The sequence below is a fragment of the Sinohyriopsis cumingii genome, chromosome 13 (genome assembly GCF_028554795.1).
Source record: "Sinohyriopsis cumingii isolate HCF-2022 chromosome 13, ASM2855479v2, whole genome shotgun sequence".
Classification (NCBI taxonomy): domain Eukaryota; kingdom Metazoa; phylum Mollusca; class Bivalvia; order Unionida; family Unionidae; genus Sinohyriopsis; species Sinohyriopsis cumingii.
In genome coordinates this window covers 65,634,960-65,658,019 of record NC_142973.1, presented here as the reverse complement: position 1 = coordinate 65,658,019, position 23,060 = coordinate 65,634,960, and the positions used below count along the sequence as shown (strand labels likewise).

Below are 23,060 nucleotides of genomic sequence, written 5' to 3'. Positions count from 1 at the left end.
ATACCAGAGGACAAGTATGACTATATACCAGAGGGAAGCCATTACAGGTGTATTTGAGTGAAATGTATTTGTGCAAACATGGACCAACACTGGAAAAATGCTTATTAATCAGTCCATTCAAGTTGTGTATTCCCCTTGTCTCGATCACATGGGAACAGGTTCAAATCTGAACAACTTAATTTTGATTGGATGCAGTGGCTTGCCGCCGCATCCAATGAAATTCACAGACCTGAAGCTCAGAAATATCTGCTCGATATGCCAAGGTGTAGATAGGGTTATCGGAACCTTGGCTAGTGAAGATGGGCAAATGAGGAATTACTGTACTTAATATAAGTTGACAGAACTTTCACAATCACAAAAAATAAGTTCCATTCACTTCAAAACTGTACTGAAATGCTATTGTACCAGTGGCCCCACTGATAAGTCAGGGAAAATGATTTCTTAACAGGTCATAAAACAGAGCTCAAGTTAGAAAGAAAGAAAAATGCTTTCCCTTCTTCCCATAATGCCCTGCCCTCTGCCCTTTTGCCCCTTCTTTCTAAGACCCTTTCCTCTGCCTCTTGTTTTAACTTCCTAATAAATACATATCTATATTTCATCCTTGGCAGGAAGTGTACTGTGCAGAATCACTGCCAAATACATGTACATGTATTAAAATTATATCTGTACAAAATAGCATCACATAAAAATATGCTTAAACAAAAAACATTAAAAAGCATTTTAAAAATAATACAGCCAATTTTTCAAGTAATCTTGTGTGCAGCAAGAGCCCTGTGAATGGCATAGTATATGCCTGCCCCATGTTTAATAGACCTCTATGCAGATAACCGAAATTTCTGCTCTGAAAGAGTTTTCTTTTATCAATGATTTTGAACTTTGCCTGTTTGACCCTGATTTTGACAGGTTTATTCCTTGCCATAAATGCTAACCCATTCAAGTTTGCTAACTGCAGGTGATGGACAATTCAAGTCAATGTTCAGAAACAATATATATTTTATTAGTTGCAGTGACCTTGAACTTTGACCTTTTGTGCCCAATTTCTCAGGGTGTTTCTTTATCCCATGTGTATGTCATTTATATTGCTATGGATAACAATAGCAATTGCACAGAAACCAGACAGACGGACAACATCATAACATAATACACACCACCTTATGATGGACCTATAGAACATAAAATTGATTACTTTACACTTAAATATAAGCTTACACACTTACTTGTATATGTATATGCATCTATGGGATCAATAATTCTTTGATCAAAACTTATTAGAGCTTATACTTAACACAATCCCACCTCTTATGCATCCCATACCTACCCATGATGGATATGAACCTTTAGTCAAAGCACAGTTTTTCTGGAAATAGTGTACAAACAATGACCTGTCACATGCACATATTCAAATAAGTTTTACAGCAATCCATAACAAGAGTCCTTTGAACAGACCGTTGCTCTACTGGGCAATAAGATTTACAGGAATGAAGATAAGCTCATTTCTTCCTTTTAACTGCTGAGTGTTGAACATTCATAGCTCTTGTGGGTACACTGGATATCAGAGTAGCACCATCTTCAGTTAACACATTAACTCCTGGTGACGAGTTAACATGGCAGGAGGTAGTAGCCTACTGCCAAGCTCTGTAGCGTCAAGGTCATGCATGATACACTAAGGTGGGTGGTATTATAGAAAGGCAGACAGATGTAGCTCTACAATGATACCAAATAATCTGGAAGTTCTAGCTGCACTACAAAATACAGTGGGAAAAACCTCATTTTTTGGACCCAATTTTTTTCCACCCACTATTTGCCTGTAGTCAGAATCTGATTTTGTGTCTGGATTTTAGACTTTCTGGTCTCTGATCTAAAGCAGACCAGTATGAACTGCAAACAGACAGATGAACCTTTGCAAAAAGTAGGATAACATTTGGAATAAGGAGTGGTCTCCAGGGGTTAATGTGTTAAGACCAAGCAGACATCATTAAAAGCCTTCTACTAAAAACCCATGTCAATATGGCCATCCATTCAGGGGTACTACTGACAGTGAGATTTTAACCACATTCATCATGGCAGCTATCTTCATTAAGGGCCATTTAGGAATCATAACAAGTCTTTTGGCAAAAACCCTATGCTGATATAGCCATCCTTTTGGGAGGAACGGAGATAATATTTTCAAGATGGCTACCACAGAGACCATGTTGAGAGGCAGTCTGCATTGTTTTCATGTAGAACCAACAAGACACCATAACAACTCTTCTGATAAAAATTCCATGTCAAAATGACTTTCTGTAAGGAGGAAGAATGGTAACAAGATCTACAAGGTGGCCACACTAGACTCCAGAACATCACCTTATTAATTTAGTACCAGCAAGACATAATCATTATAAGAAGTCTTCAGGTGAAAACCCCATGCTGATGTCTTTCCATTTTGGAAAAGTACAAATAATAAGATTTTCATGATAGTTCTGGCAGCCATATTGTATTTCCAAGCAGCACCATTTTCAATTAGGACTAACTAGTCCATGTGATACAGCAGACAGTTTCATGGCAATCTTGCAAACAGCTGAAGAAGACAGCAATAACAAACTTCTGCTAACAGGCAGTGGACAAAAGATGACAGACAAATTAATGACTATGGTGTGAGCTCTTCTGACCAATGACCAGCAGATGACAGACAAACTAATCACCATGGTGTGAGCTCTTCTGACCAATGACTAGCACAGCCATCAACTGAAAAATCAGTTGCATTCATGAGATCGTGTCATTCACCGTGACAAGGCAAAGTGGGCAATAACTAAACAAAATTGCAAGACCAAAGAGATTTGTTGATAAACACATATTCAAGCGATGACAATAAAAGGAGAGGTTGGAGTAAACAAATTCATTTATTTTATTTTGTAAATGTACTGAAATATTTATTTAAAATGGATGAAAATTATTACCTTCCTTCAGTTTTTGATACAGCTCTTCATATACTGAGAAAGTAATTACAGTCAAACCTGTCCTAATGGTCACCTGAGTTCAATGGTCGCCTGGTTAAAATGGCCATTCTAATCCACACCTCCCTCCCTGACAAATTTCCTGTATAAATGTCATGCAACCAGCGGTCACCTGACTTCTGTGGCAAATTTCTTAACCAAGCAGTGGTTTTACCCTGCCACAACACATCAGCAGTGACCACTCTCTTTGTCTGCTGAGCAAGGTAAGGTATATATAAAAATATGTTACCTGAATCGATGTTTAAACATTTCATATTTTGATTATACTTACTGTAATCTAGGGGAACTCAAATGTTTCTGACACAAAGTCAGATTCATCCAGCAGAGAGCACAGGCTGATGTGGTAGTCACGTGATACAACAAAACCATTGTTGAGACATCCTCTATTTTTGAAGAATCTTTCTCCAAGCTGCTGTCACAGTGACAGGTTTCTGGTTGTTATTTTCAGAATAATAAAATGAAAATTACTGGTAAGTGTCCTTTCATTCTTTTACAAACAACATTGGGGAATTATCGTTGACCTCACATGACTATTGGACTTCTGATGTCACTCACATGCAGGATGCGAGATTTGTGTAGTCAGGTGACATGGAAATACAAATGACGAGAAACAGGTCAAATTTCATCAATGCTGTAGTTTCTTATCATCTATCAGCGGATGAAATACATAACAACTACAATACTCACAATTTCTCAGAAAATAAATATTTTCTTATCAGTTTTGTATAGGTATGACTCAGTGTAACATCATTTATGACTGCTAGGCCGCTGATATGCACGGTGGCAGCAAATTCCAACTTTTCGACATGCAGATGGCTCTGACCCTACACCCAACATAAATATCAAAATGTCAAAAATGAAGTGGGAAGGGTCAGAGGAAACTTGGACTAATTGTGTAGGTGTTACTAACAATAGCCCCAGGCTCCAGGAAGCTTCTTTTCATTACCTATTTATCAAAGGTAACAAACAAAAGCTGTCTCTTGAGCTTGGTGAGTGTGAGCAACTGCTTAATCCAACAATTGTTTAAAATGGTAACACCTGCTTTCATGGCTAATTATGCCAAATGCCTTAACAAAAAAATCACTCCTGTGTTTCACAATTATAGGTACACTGTCAATTTTGGTAATTTTATTTAGCAGCATTACTGCTGATAATGAGATAAAAAAGTTTGCATGTTTAAGAGAGAGATTGAGAGACAGAGACAGAGATGTATAAATGAGTGCATGTACAGAGTTGTTTTGTTTTTTTACTTGATAGGAATGTATTTAAATTATCAGTTTGGTTTTATAAGACATTAAATGACAAGCAGAGATGGGTACTGATAAATGCATAGTTATTTCCATACAGGAGAGAAGATTGCACCTCTTGTCATTGGCAAGTAAAACTTCCAAGTAAGGATACATTATCCTTGTGTGGAACTTAGGTCATTAAATTTTTATTTTTATTTTTGCTAAATAGCTAAACTATCTACATGTATCTTGGTAGCATACTGCTACTGCTAATAATACATGCAAAGTAATAATAATGAGACTACCATTAATAATAATGCTAATGCTATCTGGTTCAAAATAAATAAATTTGTCATGAACTAAGCTTGAGAGCTAAACCTGCCTTCAGAGGTCACCTGCCTACAATGGACACTCTTGCCTTTTCCCATGGATGGCTGCTGTAGACAGGTCTGACTGTATATTAACACTTATTCCCACTTAGTAATGATAACGTGCATCATATCTACATGTACACAAATATTTTTGAGGTCTATATCCTGCCAGGATACCATTACTCTAAAAACTGTCTATTAGCTCTAATTTATAATTACTGTAGGGTCCGTGGTAAACCAGATTTCTATATTAATCACTATAAAACACATATGTAAAAATACAGCTTACAACAGTTTTCTACCAGGACAGCTCAAATCCTTGTCCATAATACAATAAACTTGTAAAAACAATAGGAGTTTGCAAGCTACATTACACAGGACATGTACGTCCTGATAAAGTATGTCCTCCACATGCTGACATCTGGTCATCATTCTTAGAAACATGTACTTCCCCTACATTACTAGTTATACATGTACTTACATATCTGTGCAAGGGAAGTAGAGTACTTTACCGTCTTTACGGTCATTTGGCTTAGGGTCTACCTAACTTTGAAATGACAGATTTTTTAAATTATTTTTCATTGAAAAAAAAGATACCCAGGGCTGGAAAATTGTGCAAATGGTGTACTTTAACAAAGTTCTGAATTTTTCCTTCATATTTAAAGAAAGTTCTTGACAAATGACACAAACTTTACTTGCCTAGAAGAATTATTATCTGTCCTGGGCTACTAGAAATTCATTTTTCCACCTCACAGCAAAAATGGTAATAAAATTACAAAGAAAAGAAGGGAAACACTCGTTAAAAATTCCCACTTTAATCATGACAGCATATTCAGCCCTTTTTACAAACAATATGCAAAAGTTTATCCGCAGCTCAAGGTCAATAACTTCCTGGTCCTGTCTTGAAAAAGGCTGTAAACTGAGTGAGTCTTCAAACATGTATCCCTGTGCTGCTCTGGACCAGCACTTTAATATACATGTACATGGAGGTAAGGATAGACCCAAGGGCTATTTTCAAATGTGTGTGTGTCTGTGTCTGTGTTTGGCTCTGAGTTTGCATGATAATGTCATCGCTTTCTTTTCTGAAAAAAAAGCAGAGATAAAAAAAATCCATATAACCTACCCAGAAAATGATGTTAAAGAAGATCAAAAGAGCTCTAGCACAGCTTCCACAAGATCCCATCTTTTATTCCTGAAATGGAAATAAAAGGATATGCTAACTACTTCTCCTTTGTCCAACCCTTGTAAAAGCAACATTCCTTTATGCAGTGTTAAGATCTTTCTTGTAAACGTGTTCAAGATGGAGGCATTGCGCCTTCACACAATCAGATGTGTCCTTACACACAGTTATATAATATTCTCACAAACACATGAAGGTGGCTCTGAACTGGGATGAAATAATATTCTTCTTCTGTATATTTAGTTATATATCACATATAAACATGTTGCCAATAATACCATTGGGATTACCACACACTTATAAGTTCCTCATATTAATATACTATGACTTTTGTAAATAAAATAATTACAATATAACGGGGACTTGGTAAACAATTATTCATTCCTGTTTTAAGATCAGTCTTTGGAATCATTTATGGTTGTGTTCAGTTATAATTCAAGAGGAATTATTTGCTTAAACTCTTCATTGGAATTACAAAGTTCTAATAATTTTTTTTGACCAACACAATAGTTTGGGATTATTAAGAATTCACTGAAAGACATTATGCATTGTATCACTGTGACTCGTCAGGACATTCAAGACTACTTGAATTCATTCAGAACATTCTATAATTTTAGACTTTATAGAATATTTATAATTATTTGGAATTTAATTCCCAATACTGTATTGTCTCTTGAATTTTTACTTCGTATTCTAAGGTAAATAAATTGTTTCTTGAATTTTACCTAAATTGTTGGTATCACCTCCTTTCTTTTATTTGTTTTAAGACATGGAGTTGCAACATGGTCAAATCCTGAAGAATTCAAGATCAGAAGAATAACAAAAACATTGTAAAACACAAAAAAATATGTATATTTGTTATTGGCAAATCAATGGTAGAGTTGGAAGCTAAATATTTAGTTATGAAGAACAAATTTATTATCAACATATTTACCTGAATCATTTTTCTGTCAGGACCTGAATATTCAGATATAACAAATGTTGCAACATGAGCTAACTGCAGACCATTTATAACAGTCATTTAAAGCTTGCATGTTGCAACATGAGCTAACTGCATACCATTTATAATAGTCATTTAAAGCTTGCATGTTGCAACATGAGCTAACTGCATACCATTTATAATAGTCATTTAAAGCTAGCATGTTGCCAAAAATACCTATATGTTTTTCCCTGAAAGTAATGTTAGTGTTCTTTTGTATTGATTCTCAAGTTTCTCCACCAATTTGACCATACTGTTTTGTACTAATTCTAATGCTTCTATACCAATATGACCATACTGTTTTGTACTAATTCTAATGCTTCTATATCAATATGACCATACTGTTCTGTACTAATTCTAATGCTTCTATACCAATATGACCATACTGTTCTGTACTAATTCTAATGTTTCTATACCAATATGACCATACTTTTTTTATACTGATACACAAACTTCTGTACCAATATGACCATACTGTTTTGTACTAATTCTAATGCTTCTATACCAATATGACCATACTGTTTTGTATTGATACACAAACTTCTATACCAATATGACCATACTGTTTTGTACTAATTCTAATGCTTCTATACCAATATGACCATACTGTTTTGTACTAATTCTAATGCTTCTATACCAATATGACCATACTGTTTTGTATTGATACACAAACTTCTATACCAATATGACCATACTGTTTTGTACTAATTCTAATGCTTCTATACCAATATGACCATACTGTTTTGTACTAATTCTAATGCTTCTATACCAATATGACCATACTGTTTTGTATTGATACACAAACTTCTATACCAATATGACCATACTGTTTTGTACTAATTCTAATGCTTCTATACCAATATGACCATACTGTTTTGTACTAATTCTAATGCTTCTATACCAATATGACCATACTGTTTTGTATTGATACACAAACTTCTATACCAATATGACCATACTGTTTTGTACTAATTCTAATGCTTCTATACCAATATGACCATACTGTTTTGTACTAATTCTAATGCTTCTATACCAATATGACCATACTGTTTTGTATTGATACACAAACTTCTATACCAATATGACCATACTGTTTTGTACTAATTCTAATGCTTCTATACCAATATGACCATACTGTTTTGTATTGATACACAAACTTCTATACCAATATGACCATACTGTTTTGTACTAATTCTAATGCTTCTATACCAATATGACCATACTGTTTTGTATTGATACACAAACTTCTATACCAATATGACCATACTGTTTTGTACTAATTCTAATGCTTCTATACCAATATGACCATACTGTTTTGTACTGATTCTAATGCTTCTGTACCAATATGACCATACTGTTTTGTATTGACACACCAACTGATGTATCAATATGACCACACTGTTTTGTATTGACATACAAACTTCTGTACCAATATGACCATACCATTTTAGGGGCACTCAACAGATATGATGTACTTCTGAGAGTGACAGGTGCAGGGTCAAGTTTGCATGTGCAGCATGCAAAATGGTCAGAATGTTGACATACCTCTATGTTGCTTTCATGTACTGTGGGTGAAATTTCTTTGGATATTGTGCTTGTGGAAACTGTATATGATCTAAACATACAGCTAACCAAAATGGCTGCTCCCAAGTACTTGAAAAATCTGCCTGAATTAGTGTAAAATAAACTTAAACGATCTTTTAACAGTTGTTAAAATAGGAAAATCAAATTTTGCCAGAGTAGAAAATAACAGCTTCTGAAAGTGCAATGAATAAATTACAAAATGTATAAAAGGTATAAAAAAAGTTATCAATTCTTGTTTAGTTTACCTACAAATTCAGTTCAGAAATGAAAATGACCAAGCAGAGCTAGCATTTTTGTTTTACAGCTGCACATATGAAGCAGGACCAAGCTGTATAATCTGTAATCCAAATTACACCCATCAATGATACACTAACATTATGGAAATAAAAAGTTATTTTTACAATACAATATACCAGGCAATGTTACAAGCAAGCACATTATAATTTATAAACATGCCGCCTTATCATCATCTTCTGAAGTAACCAGATCAAAATTAGATGTGCAAGGCTGAGTAAGAGTAAAAAATATTTTTAAAATGTTACAGTGTTGAAAAAGTATAAAACAAATCTTGGTGTCAGAACTGGGGTCAGACTGAGTATAAAACAAACCTTGGTGTTTGAACTGGGGTCAGACTGAGTATAAAACAAACCTTGGTGTCAGAACTGGGGTCAGACTGAGTATAAAACAAACCTTGGTGTCTGAACTGGGGTCTGACTGAGTATAAAACAAACCTTGGTGTTTGAACTGGGGTCTGTGAGTATAAAACAAACCTTGGTATCAGAACAGGGGTCAGACTGAGTATAAAACAAACCTTGGTGTCAGAACTGGGGTCTGACTGAGTATAAAACAAACCTTGGTGTCTGAACTGGGGTCTGACTGAGTATAAAACAAATCTTGGGGTCAGAACTGGGGTAAGACTGAGTATAAAACAAACCTTGGTGTCAGAACTGGGGTCAGACTGAGTATAAAACAAATTTTGGTGTCTGAACTGGGGTCAGACTGAGTATAAAACAAACCTTGGTGTCAGAACTGCGGTCAGACTGAGTATAAAACAAACCTTGGTGTCAGAACTGGGGTCAGACTGAGTATAAAACAAACCTTGGTGTCTAAACTTGGGTCTGAGTATAAAACAAACCTTGGTGTCAGAACTGGGGTCATAATGAGTTTAAAATAAACCTTAGTGTCAGAACTAGAGATGAAATTAAAAATGTTAGGACCTCTGATGCACAGATGAAGTTAAAGGGAAACACCATAGATGGCACAGCTCAAATAACAGACAGTAATTTACCTGGCAGACAGTTAATCTTGACACAGGTCAACAAGACTGAATACTTTTGCACCTAAAGGCAAGGAGATTACTGTACACATGTACTGTATTGCCAGACATGAAGTGATCTTGTGGACCATTCTGCTAATGCAAGTAAGTCGCAGAAGCCTTAGTGGTCAACAGCTGACCATGGGCTAAGTGAAAATGGATATATTCATCAATCAGTATCAACCTTAAGCTGATCATAATTCAACCAATAAATTCTGTTCATAATGTCAATCTACTTTAATTCATGCAGCATTCTTACTGTAAATCTAATTCATTCTTTGCCAGTTTGAATTTTCATACTGTGAATCTGCTCTTCTTCATGGGTAATTTTTTCTGTTTGTTTAACATCAATTTAAATCATTCTGTGATCTGTCTTTTCTTCATGGGGCACTAATTTGAGCTTCCATACTGTGAATCCATTTTTGTTGCTGTTGTTGTGTGGCACCAATTTAACTGCTATAAGCCTCAAATTTAATAAGAAACAATGAACAACGATCAATGGAAATAATACAACTCCTTCTCAAGCCATGAAATAAAGCAGCAATGAAAATTAATTTTTGTACAAGACTGCAAAAAGCTGATATTCATGAAATGGAATAAATTCACAGTAATTCAAATGTAAATACATGTTTTGGATGTGGGTTTATTCTGTGCTTTATGGCACATGAACACAAGTAGGTTATTTAGTGCAAAGGCAATTAGGGCAAAGTGCCTTGCCCAAGGACACACCACAGTAGCTGACCCAGACTGATCCAATGATAGGATTCGAACCCACATCCTTTCAATTCAGCATGCTAACTACTGAACCACCATTACTCTCCATAAATACATGTACAATGTAGTTGTGATCCTGTTCTCTATATCATGTTGGTGACTTTATCAATCAATTTCTACAACAAACTTGGTGAATTTTATTGCAAAATGAATAACTCCTTACAGATTATCTCGGGGCCCCAAGTGGCCGAGTGGACTAAAGCGCTCTCCGTTCCGGATCACTGCCATCTCACCTCTGTCTGCATGGGTTCAAGTCTCGGATTCGGCTAATGTGGGTATGTGAGAAAGCTCACCAGTAGCTTATCGTGGGTCGGTGGTTCTTTCCGGTTTTGTCCCGGTTTCTTCCTCCACCATTAATACTGGCCACCATGTATAGCCTATCGTGTGCTGAAAAATGGCGTTAAACCCTACAACAACAACAACAACAGATTATCTCTCATGATACAATCACCTAAATAAGAAGAACATAGGAATATATTGTATATAATCACTTATATGTCAAGTCAAACTGCAAGAAACAAATATCCTGATCTACCACAGCATAGTTCACATGCAGATCTGGGTCTATGTTGTTTGTTCTACTGATTACTCCTTACAAACTACACAGACATAGATCTGCCAGCACATTATGTGTCAGCAAATGTGGGTCTGTGCAGTTTGCAGTTGGACTCATCTTAAAAGTGAGTATATATGGTAATGAACTATTCTTCACAAAACTGTTTTTCCACATTTCTTTAGTCTTGGAAGAACTTGAGTTTTGGATAAACAAATTTAATTTTTGTTTGAATTAAAATTCAATAACTTGTTCCCATTCATTTCTGCACGATGTGAAGGATAAATAATTCAAATTATGGTTTATACTGTATGTTATTCCAGTAAAATTACTGTTGTTGCTTTGGGTTTAATGCCATTTCTCAGTGCAAGATAAGCTATACATGGCAGCCGGTATAATTGGTGGCGGAAGAACCAGGGAAACCCTGGTCGGAACCATCAACCCATGGAAAGTTACTGGAAAGCTTTTTTTTTACATGAAGTCTCCAGTACATGCAAATCAGGTATACAAAGTACTTGATGAGCTGTCTTATAAAATACTTATTTATCACTGTCCGGCTTTTGTCACCCTATACTTGCCAAAAAGGTCCAGTTTTCACTAAGTAACTACAGTAACTGTGTTTGTAGCACACTATCGCAATTTATGTGTACCATGAAAAATAGGGTTCTTGTATTATCATAATTACCATGACTTTTAACTTTTGACAGAGATGCATGTGAGTGCTGGTTTACAGGCTTAGCGGTACATTGGTATGTCCCTGAAATCTTGCCCCCCTGTCCACAATCATCTCCAACCCACATCCTCCAGCACACTACTTCATCATCACTTGTCTTCATATATTAAAGGGAAAAAACTGTCCTTCAAATGGACCAACTCTGAATTGGACAAAAGAATTTGCAGGAATTCACAGTTTCTTTTCTTTGATATCACTAATTAAAACATGGGTGTGTATTGCCACTGTCAAAACAGCAATCTAGAGATGACACATTCCCAGTCCACCACTAACCAAATGACTCCTACTGGAAGTACGTTATGGTCTAGTAGTCTGAATATAGAGTATATTTATGTATACTATTTATGGTGGTCTAGTACTTTTAATATATATATATATATATATATATATATATATATATATATATATATATATATATATACATACTATTTATGGTCTAGTATACTTAATACAGATTATGTATACTTTGTATGATTCAGTACTCAAAATAGTTTATGTACTGTATACTATTTATGGTCCAGTACTCTTAATAGTATGTACTATGTACTATTTTATGGTCCAGTACTCTTAATACAATGTATACTATTTATGGTCCAGTATTCTTAATATTATGTACTGTGTACTATTTATGGTCCAGTATTCTTAATACAGTGAATGTACTGTATACTATTTATGCTCCAGTACTCTTAATACAGTGTATGCATACTATTTATGGTCCAGTACTCTTAATAGTATGTGCTGTGTACTGTTTATGGTTGTTGTTGTTATTGTTGTAGGGTTTAATGCCATTTTTCAGCACAAGATAGGCTATACATGGCAGCCAGTATAATTGGTGGAGGAAGAACCCTGGAAAACCCCGGGAAGAACCACCAACCCACGAGAAGCTACTGGCAGGCTTTTTCACGTACCCACGTTAGCCGAGCCTGAGACTCGAACTCATGCAGACAGGTGAGATGGCAGTGATCCGTAACAGTGAGCGCTTTAGACCACTTGGCCACTCGGAGCCCCACTATTTATGGTCCAGTACTCCTAACAGTATATGTACTGTATACTATTTATGGTCCAGTACTCTTAATATTATGTACTGTATACTATTTATGGTCCAGTACTCTTAATACATTGAATGTACTGTATACTATTTAAGATCCAGTACTCTTAATACAGTGTATGTACTGTATACTATTTATGGTCCAGTACTCTTAATATAAAGAATGTACTGTATACTATTTATGGTCCAGTACTCTTAATACAAAGAATGTACCATATACTATTTATGGTCCAGTACTCTTAATAGTATATGTACTGTATAATATTTATGGTCCAGTACTCTTAATATTATGTACTGTGTACTATTGATGGTCCAGTACTTTTAATACAGTGTATGTACTGTATACTATTTATGGTCCAGTACTCTTAATACAGTGTATGTACTGTATACTATTTATGGTCCATTAATAAGACCCTGATCTGAAGGTACATTGTGCTATTGCAGATCAGGATCTTTTGTTGTTAGCAGTTTGACTCAAATTATCAACAAGTACATACGGTATACATGAAAGGCATTTCAATGATCTAGGCAAACTGTTCTTACAGTTTGAACAAATAAAAGAAAATTTTGACAAAAATAAAAGAGTCAGACAGAATTGAGTGTAATGGCATAATCTGAGCTTAAAGATGAGCATTATTTCACCAAAACTGGAATGGCTGCCATCTATGCATTCAGAAGGTGAATGGGGCCGTCCATTTAGTACATACCCATGGAGCAGGGAGGGGATTAACCCAAATGCATATGCTTGCGTATGGGGGGGGGTCTACTGCTAATGTACGTATGCACAGGAAATGGGAGAGGGCCTCAATAATAATTTGTCTAATACTTAACCTGTTTGATTGGGTTCAGTCTGCATTTGAATTGTATCAGACACTAGACAAACTTTTTAAAGTTATACAGCTTATTTCTTTGATGCAGGCAGACATTCAACGTTGGTAAACTATCTGTTTTATTAAACACGTTAATATTATTAATCCTTGATCATTTCTGCCTGGATTAAATATAGGCAGTTCTATAGAATTGGGGGTTGGGGTGCGTCAAGCAAACATACACAGGTGTTTTTTTAAATTAAAAAGTATGCATGTGTACAGGGAGGGGGGAGGGGTCAAGCTTTGCCAGATTTTTGCATATGTACTAAATGATTGGCCCCTATCCAGGTTTTCATGCTGATCACTGTTGTGGCCACATTGGCATGTCATGTCAACACCACTCTGTATTTATGGCCATCTGCTTATTTCCAACATTCATGTTATAAAACCACTAGCCAAGATGGCTATTTGTTAATGACGAGAAGCATTACCAAGATTCTAAACATGGCCACCATGGTGGCGATTTCTAAGGTAAGATTAACATTATGTTCATTTCAACAAACTACATCTACATGTAATCAATGATTACATAACTCACCTCTATGTGGCTTTTGATGCTTTTGAAATCGTCTTTCAGCAGGAAATAAATTGTAAAATGTTTCATTTGCTCTTACTTTTAAGATTTATGAGTCAACTGCAATGAAACATATTAATTTATTGCTATCAAACTGTATCACGTTCAAACAATTTGGACTTCACGCTTAATAACATGAACCTTTGAACTAGATTTAAAGTGTATTTTAGTAGAATTGTATGTGTAGTTTGTTTGCTTACATAAATGTTTACCCTAGTTTTGTTTCAAATGATGGAAAGTTTGCAAAAACTTGAGGGACTGTAAATTTTAAATATGTGGGACAAAGAGAGAAACAAATGTCATTTATAAATTTGCCAAAGCACTTATCCTTCCTTTCTGGTAATGAATAACTAAATCTTGAAAATACAAATTACCCATAACAACAACAATAACATAGCAAGCTTGTGAAGAAATATGGGGTTAGAATTTATGCGAGTACATTGAAGAAAACTAATATATATTAAGATTGAAATAAAATATATATGAACCTGTTGGGGAAATACCAAACTTTGTTTTTTGCCATCTCGGTGACAACTATATAGATGGAATTGCACACGGTCAAATAGATACAGGCAAATCAGATAACAACTTTAATATTTGCACTCTGAGAAGTTATGCAACTGAATATATTAATTATACCTTTTTTTACTAGTCATATTAAATTAGGGAAAGACTTAAAACCATTAGGTGATGCATAATTCAGTATTGTCAAAACAATTAATGTCTACGTTAGTTGGATACTTTTAAAAGAAAAGAAAAGAAGAATTGAAATAGTATTTTCAGATTTTTTATGCTGTTCAATTCATGTTCCCTTAAATTGTGATTTCTAGAATAAATTTATGTGTGCATTGTATTAAAAACCATTAAGAACTAAGTACTACTTCAATACATCTTTTTTTGATTACATTTAAAGAGGGATATTCATAATACAACATTTTACATAAAAATGAAATCAAAGTTATTTGCATTTCTTTTCTAATTTTTGACGATTATTTCCACAATAACCATACATAACATTCATAAAAGTATTGATATATTTTATGTAAGCATCCATTTAAATAAAATTTATACAATCTGAAAATGTTAGTCTTGATTTGGAGTTTTGTGCTCAGGAGATTGATAATTATTACCCATGGTTGCGGCTGAGAAAGCATGCAACTCATATTGCTCACCCCCTCTTTAAATAGTGATGTATGACGTGTTCATGTGTGTTCGTCTATCAACACAACACATAAAAGAAATGGCAATCTATTTAATAAGTATCCTAGCCATTGTTGGAAACTGCTCCCTGGAAGTGGCGGCTTGTACTTTTCTTATTGTCGACAATGGAGAGCACGTCAAGGGGCATAATTTCAAGATGCACTTACCGAACTTGGCTATATATCCTTCAGAAAATTAGCAACAGCAAGATTTTCAAGATTTCCACCATGGTGACATTACTGAGGGTCAGATTGGCATTCTCGTAATTTAAGACAATTATAATAAAAGATATTCACGCTATTGAAAATGTCAGGTAAATGTTGATATGACCAGCTGTTCTAGAGTAATGGTGATAAAAATAAAAATAATCCACCTACAATTTTTCTGTGGTGCACATCTATTATACGAATACTGTAATTATAATCAAGACTTCTTCCATTTTATTATGCACAAGTGACATGTCTTCAATGTTTTCTTTTTTGTTATAAAAGTGAACTGAGATTTGTACAAGACACAAAGAATGATTCTCAATTTTTAAGTTGAAGTTAACAATACCAGAAGTGGCATTACAACTCTGACTGGACTACAAGATCGATGGGTAAAGAAGCAACATTACTTTGTAACTGCATACATCTTACTATTCAATCCCAGGCATGAATGAGAAGCTATTGATCCCTGTGTAAAGCCTATCTTTAAACCAGGGCAAAAAAATGCCAATGGAATTGAGCAAACTGGTTTAAAATGAAAGTACTGAATTTACTATCTTTGTACCTTTAACAATGCATCATACACCCACAAAATGTTTATATAATTCTCTACACAGCCAACAGTTGGGTATGACCGACTGTTGATTATTGCCCAACAAGTTGGTCAATGTATACAGTAATGAACAAAATGAATTGTACAGAAACCATTACTTTCATTTTACACATAAAGCCTTTGATCTTTTAGACTCCAAAATCTGTAGGTTTCTTTCCCACCATAAGTGCAAGCCAACTATAATGATTCATCAACAACATAAGTTATCTTGTAAAACTCATTTTTCTTTCAGTTATAATGACCCTGACATTTAACATATTGACCCCAAAATCAAAAAGGTCCCTTTCATTGTCAATACTTCTACTACAAACCCTGCACAAATGTCTGTCATATTATGTGGCTTAAAATAAAAGTTATTATGCAAAACCCATTTCTTCTTTCAACCAATGACCTTGACCTTTGACATTAAAGTCAACAGGTTTTGAACTGACCTGAAGTCTAATTAATTAATTAACAAACTTTTGTGTGTGTAAATGGTCAAGAACCAAAGCTTTTGTGCAGAAACCATATTTCATTTTCCTGCCAGTGACATTCACCTTCTACTGTTTGACCCCAAGCCTTTCCACAAGTGCAATCTATTCTCAAAGTCTGGAAAATGTCTGTGATGTAGAATTATTGATCCTGTGTAAAAACCATTTTTTTTCAGTCATAGTAACCCTGACATTTGACATTTTCACTTGAAAATCAACAGGCTTCTTCCTTATACAGAGTGCTAGCTATTCAAATTTGGTAAAGGTAGACGTGTCAAACAAGTTATCGAGCAGAAATAAAAAAAATCACTGATGCACAGATAGATGTATATACACAGAGGCAGACAATGCCAAAACATTAGACACTCCACCTTGTGGCAGCTTACTTTCTCCCCACACTTCCTGTGAATATATTTTTCCAAAAACTGTCAATGCCAAATATTTCAAATTATTTAAATATGCAGAGATGAAAACAGCAAAATCTTCAATAACTATATTCCAAGCAAGGAACAGAACTTCTGGATCAGGGGACAGAAATTAACGGGGGTTTTTTTAATGGCCTTTATGGAGATACCAATAATAATCTGTCAAGGGGGCCATTTGTACGTAAGTTTATAATGTTAAAGGGTCTATTTGTAGATTAGTTTACAAAGTTAAGGGGGCCATTTGCAGGTTAGTTTATAATGATAAGGGGGTCATTTGTAGGTTAGGTTATAATGTTAAGGAGGCTATCTGAATGTGAGTTTATAAGGCTAAGGGGGCTATTTGTAAGTTACTTTATAATGTTAAGGGGCTATTTGTAGGTTAGTTTATAATGTTAAGGAGGCTATTTAAAGTTTTGATTATAAGGTTAAGGGGGCTATTTGTAGGTTAATTTGTAATGTTAAGGGGGCCATTTGTATGTCAGTTATAATGTTAAAGGGGCCATTTGTAGGTTAGTTCATAATGTTAAGGATGCTATTTGAAGGTTAGATTATAATGTTAAGGAGGCTATTTGAAGGTTAGTTATAATGTTAAGGGGGCTGTTTGTATGTTAGTTTAAAATGTTAAGGGGGCTATTTGTATGTTAGTTTATAAGTTAAGGGGGCTATTTGCAGGTTAGTTTATAATGTTAAAGGGGCTATTTGCAGGTTAGTTTATAATGTTAAGGGGGATATTTGTTGGTTAGTTTATAAGGTTAAGGGGGCTATTTGTAGGTTAGTTTATATGATTATGGGGGCTATTTGTAGGTTAGTTTATAATGTTAATGGGGCTATCTGTAGGTTAGTTTACTGATTTGTAGTTTTAAGGCACAACAACGCAAGCAGGTTGTTGTTGGGTTTAATGCCATTTTTCAGCACAAGATAGGCTATACATTGTGGCCAGTACAAATGGTGGAAGAAGAACCCAGGAAAACCCCGGAAAGAACCACTGACCCATGAGAAACTACTGGCAAGCTTTCTCACCTACCCACATTGGCAGAATCTGATACGTCAACAGAGGTGAGATGGCAGTAATCCATAATGGTGAGCACGTTTGACCACTCGGCCACTAGAACCACCGACCCATGAGAAACTACTGGCAAGCTTTCTCACCTACCCACATTGGCAGAATCCGAGACTCGAACCCATGTCGACAGAGGTGAGATGGCAGTGATCCATAATGGTGAGCGCTTTTGTCCACTCGGCCACTAGGGGCCCCAACACAAGCAGGTAATTTAGTGCTGAGGCAATTGGAGTAAAGGACCTTACCCTAGAACAGACCAAGGGAGCTGACCCAGGCTGATCCAACAGCAGGTTTCAATCCTGCAACGGTTTGCCAGTCCAGCACATTAACCAATGTGCCATGCCTGCTTGTAGGTTAATGTAATAACCATATCTTACAGAAAAGATCTGATGGATCCTAATTCTGGAGAAGTTTTATACAAAACGTTTTAGGGTACATTTAGAAATCATAAATAGTTCTGCTTTGTAAAGCTCAAATATGTTATGGAAGAATCTTCAAAATGCGTCAATAATTAACATCCCAATAGAATTTTATTCATCTTCATCGACTTTATCAGCTGGCTTCATTTCTATACTGATTTACAGACATTACTGACTTATGGTCTATTATAGGATCCACATTTGCAGAATTCAAGCTAATTTCTAAAATATTTTTCTTAAAAATCAAAATTTTTCAAGCTCTAACATGTTTACATCATAATTATACCCTATATTTTAAGAAAATTACTCCTTTTTTCAAAATGAAGGGGATTTGCTCCGAAATATTCATTTCTAGAACAGACCCTGTTGGCTTTTTTCCTACATATACATTGTTCATAACATTTAAAATATGTAGAGGACATAAATATACATGAATGTTTTTATTATGCATGTAAATTGCAATAGTTTATATATAACATGGCAAACCCTATCATTTCGGGGAGCAGGTGGTAACTGGGATTTCTTTGCAAAAATCTCAAGCTCCCAAATACATGAACCTTAACAAAGTATCTTGAGAAGAAGAAAAAAATATCTTGCTTGGAAAGAAAATCCTATCCCCACCCCAGTGAGCTTCAAATGGTCTGTCAAAAAATCGGACATACCTAATTTAATATAGGAGAAGACACAGAAAACTTTGTGACACTTCAGAAACAACAACTGACCTTAACAATATACCACACATTCCTTCAAATCATAATGAAAGAATTACTGTACATAAATTAGCTGTTGTATGGTATACTGTATATACTCACTCATAAGTCGGATCCAATGGCAAACAACACTGACCCTGATCTGTTGTCACATAATGTACTGGCAGATCAGAATCTCTATGCTGTTTGTTCTACTGTTTACTCCTAACAAACTGCACAGACCCAAATTTACCAGCACGTTATGTGATAGCAGATCTGGATCTGTGCATTTTGCAGTTGGACTCATATGCAAGTAGATACAGTATGTTAACAGACAAGCAGTTAAAACTGTCAGCAGCTGCTGGAGCTATGTCATTCCCATTAAATGACATAGACTATTAATTGGTGTATATATATATATATATATATATATATATATATATATATATATATATATATATATGTATAATCTCCACTCCATGTCCATTTCCCTGCATAACAGCATGACATTACTGGCAGCTATATTGGTGGAATGCTTACATATTTACTATTCAATGTATATTATGTTTGAAGTTTAAATAAATTCCTAGACTGTCAAGAAAATATTGTAAAACATACCCTGTACATAAAGAACTCAAAACAAGCATATATCTATATCACTACTTGAAATTCATATGCTGAATCTGCCTCATCTTACTATTTCTGAAACGGCAAATTATGGTGGAAGCCTTATTGAAGAAACTGCCAGGTTGTCTACCATCTACGTAACATGGGCAGAAAATGGCCTGTAAATAATCTTCGCATTATGGGTTTATATGGCCATTGCGTCCGTAAAGGTTTCATTATAACAGACACGTTTTTACAGCTTCTCTGATTATTGTATGATCTAGATTTAGCTGGTATGAATGAAGATAACTGTATTGTGCGTCATAAGGTGAAGGTGTGTGTCATAAGGTGAAGGTGTGCATCAGACTTGGTTGTTTACAACTGCTTTCCTTTACATCCTATTTTCACCTGGCTGCATACTGAATACATGTATGTCAATCAACTACTGCAATGATAATGGTCTACTGACCAAACAACCAGATATCAGTGAGTCACCTAGACAAATTTGGCATTATAAATGTCATCTTTTCTTTCACAATTTACCTACATGTATCCTATCAATTACTATGAATTTATTTTTTTAGACAAGAAAAATACTTATTTGTAAACATAGAGCTATGAAAGCTCTTCAGTGTTCTCCTGAGATCTAAAAGGTCAGTTAAGATGGCTGCAAAGAGCCTATTTGTGCATGGATGTATTTATAAGTTTCTCAACATGGAAAATTATAATTTCAGACATCGTAACCTCAAAACTTAATATCTACAGATTTGGCTTTTGATAAAGTTCAATTTAGTTACAGTATACACTCACTTATAAGATGAATCCAACTGCAAAATGAACAGACCCAGGTCTGCCATCGCATAATTCACCAGTAGATCTGGGTCAGTACAGTTTTATAGAAGCAATCAGTAGAACAAACAACACAGACCCTGATCTGTAGGAGCATTCTGCTATGGCAGATCACAATCTTTGTTGTTTGCAGTTTAACACGACTTATAAGCAAGTCAATGGGAATACATAACTTACTGGGCACAACATACCATATATATTCGCTTATAAGTCAACTAAACTGACAGTGGCAGAAGTTGCATGTATGATAACAGTACAGTGCTCTCTGATTTTGTGTTAGAAGTCCTACATGTAGTTGTTAAGTACACATTTTTATTGGAAATTATAGATGATGTTTGCAATTTATATTAATTTCCTCTGTTGTCTTTTTTCCCCTTCCAATTGCAAAGAAGAATCCCATGAAAGGACTAATGCTCAACTAGCTGAGAGAAAATTTTAGGAATCCATCATTACTGATAGTTCATTTCTTCATTTTCAGCTGTAGTGTACTGAAACAGTCTCCAATTTACAAAAAAACTCCAGCATACCAATATATAAAAAAGTAGTTTCTTCTGTTTCAGTCAACATGTTTATTAAGTCACCAGGTCACCTGATAAAAAAATGTATTGTCATTGCCTTTGGCCTTGCACTTAATATGAAAAGATAACTGGACATGTTTCAGACAATGTCAGGATATAACCACATTCTAAGTTTGATAAAATCTAAAAGCAATATTTTGATAGTAAAAAAAAACAACAAACAACAAAGTAGTTTAAGTGATATCCTTTGAGATTTTCAGATATATCAACAAATGAGGTAAAACTGTAATATACCAGTAAGTATCAACACCAAGATTTGGTGGCAATAATGGGCATCATATCAGCACCATTTTCATCCAATATCAGGTAGGAATCTTAAGTCTTAGAGTGTGTGTGTGTGTGATTAGGATTTTTAACGTAGCTTTAACAATTTCTCAGTCCTATCACTACGATGTCAGCAGTGTGGCAGTTTATAGTGATGTCTAGCACTGGAGCATCATGCCGCAGAGACATAGCATGATGTCCCACCCACTCACATTATCCTGACACCAGGTCGACTAGTCCTAACACTAACCTCTTAATGCTGAGCGCCAAGCGAGGCAGCTGTTAATACCATTTTTGTAAGTCTTTGGTAAGACTCGGCCAGGGTTCAAACCCACGACCTCCCGCTTCCATGATGGACACTCTAACCACTAGGCCACTGAAGCAGTGCTTAAGTCTTAGAGTGAAAACCCTATACATTCAGGAGAAGTGATGACAAGGTTTTCGAGATGTCCACCATGAAGGTAATACTAGATAACAGATCAGTACCATTTCTATTTAGACCCAATCAGACATCATAAGAAGTCTTACAGTGAACATTTTATGTTGATATGCCCATACATTTAGGAGAAATGTAATTAACCTGGATGGTGAAATTGAGTACATGTCTGGTCATACTGGTCTGTTGTCTTATATGGCATTAAGACAACATATCCACAAGTTTGTGCACAACCAATTGAGGATCTCTCTTAATGGGATTGCAATTTCTTTTGTGTATCAGTTACACTAGCAGTTTGTAGGTGCATTGTAGTTATTTTCAACCCACAGAACTGCCCTGCTTTGAAATTCTAAAATTTTATGAATGTTCAGATTTGTATGTGGGCTCTGTATTCAAGCATATTAGATGTCAGATCAGCACCACTTTTATTTAAAACCAACTGGACATCATAATAAGTATTTAGTGAAAACCCCATGCTGATGTGACCATCCATGTAGGAGTAGCAATAACAATATTTTCAATATGGCTGCCCCGATGGCCATATTGGACGCCAGCTCTGCACCATTTTCATTCAGGACCAAACAGACACCATAATAAGTCTTTTAGTGAGAACCCCATGTTGATATCACCATCGATTCAAGAAGAGTAGTGATATTCCAAGATGACAGATGTGGTGGCCATATTTGATCAGCATCATTTTCATTTAGGACTAAGAAATCTTTTTGTAAGTCCATGTTGATATGTACATCCATTCAGGAAAAGCAGCAATAGCATGACATTCAAAATGGCCGATGTGTTGGACATACTGCATGTCAGATCAGTGCCAATTTCATTTAGGATCAAGTAGATATCAAAAGAAGTTTTTTTTAGTGAGAACCTCATGTTGATATCACCACCCATTCCTAAGCAGTCAGATTGGCACCATTTACATTTAAGGCCAACAACATGTCAACATCAAAACCCACGCTGATGTAGTCATCCATTCAGAAGGAATGGCGATTACTAGATTCTTCTCCTCTGCCCCTTCCCAGATTAAAATGTAA

General features: G+C 35.3%; 1 protein-coding gene across 1 annotated transcript in view; it reads right to left on the bottom strand.

Annotated features, from left to right (window-relative positions):
• The window catches only part of LOC149785745 (tetraspanin-18B-like), a 79,272-nt gene that overhangs the window by 45,250 nt on the left and 10,962 nt on the right, over positions 1-23,060 (bottom strand). Inside the window, exon 2 of the mRNA XM_089979646.1 lies at positions 5,717-5,785. Within this exon, the coding sequence (XP_089835772.1) occupies positions 5,717-5,776 (60 nt within the window). The 5' untranslated portion in view covers positions 5,777-5,785. The remainder of the gene's footprint in view (positions 1-5,716; positions 5,786-23,060) is intronic.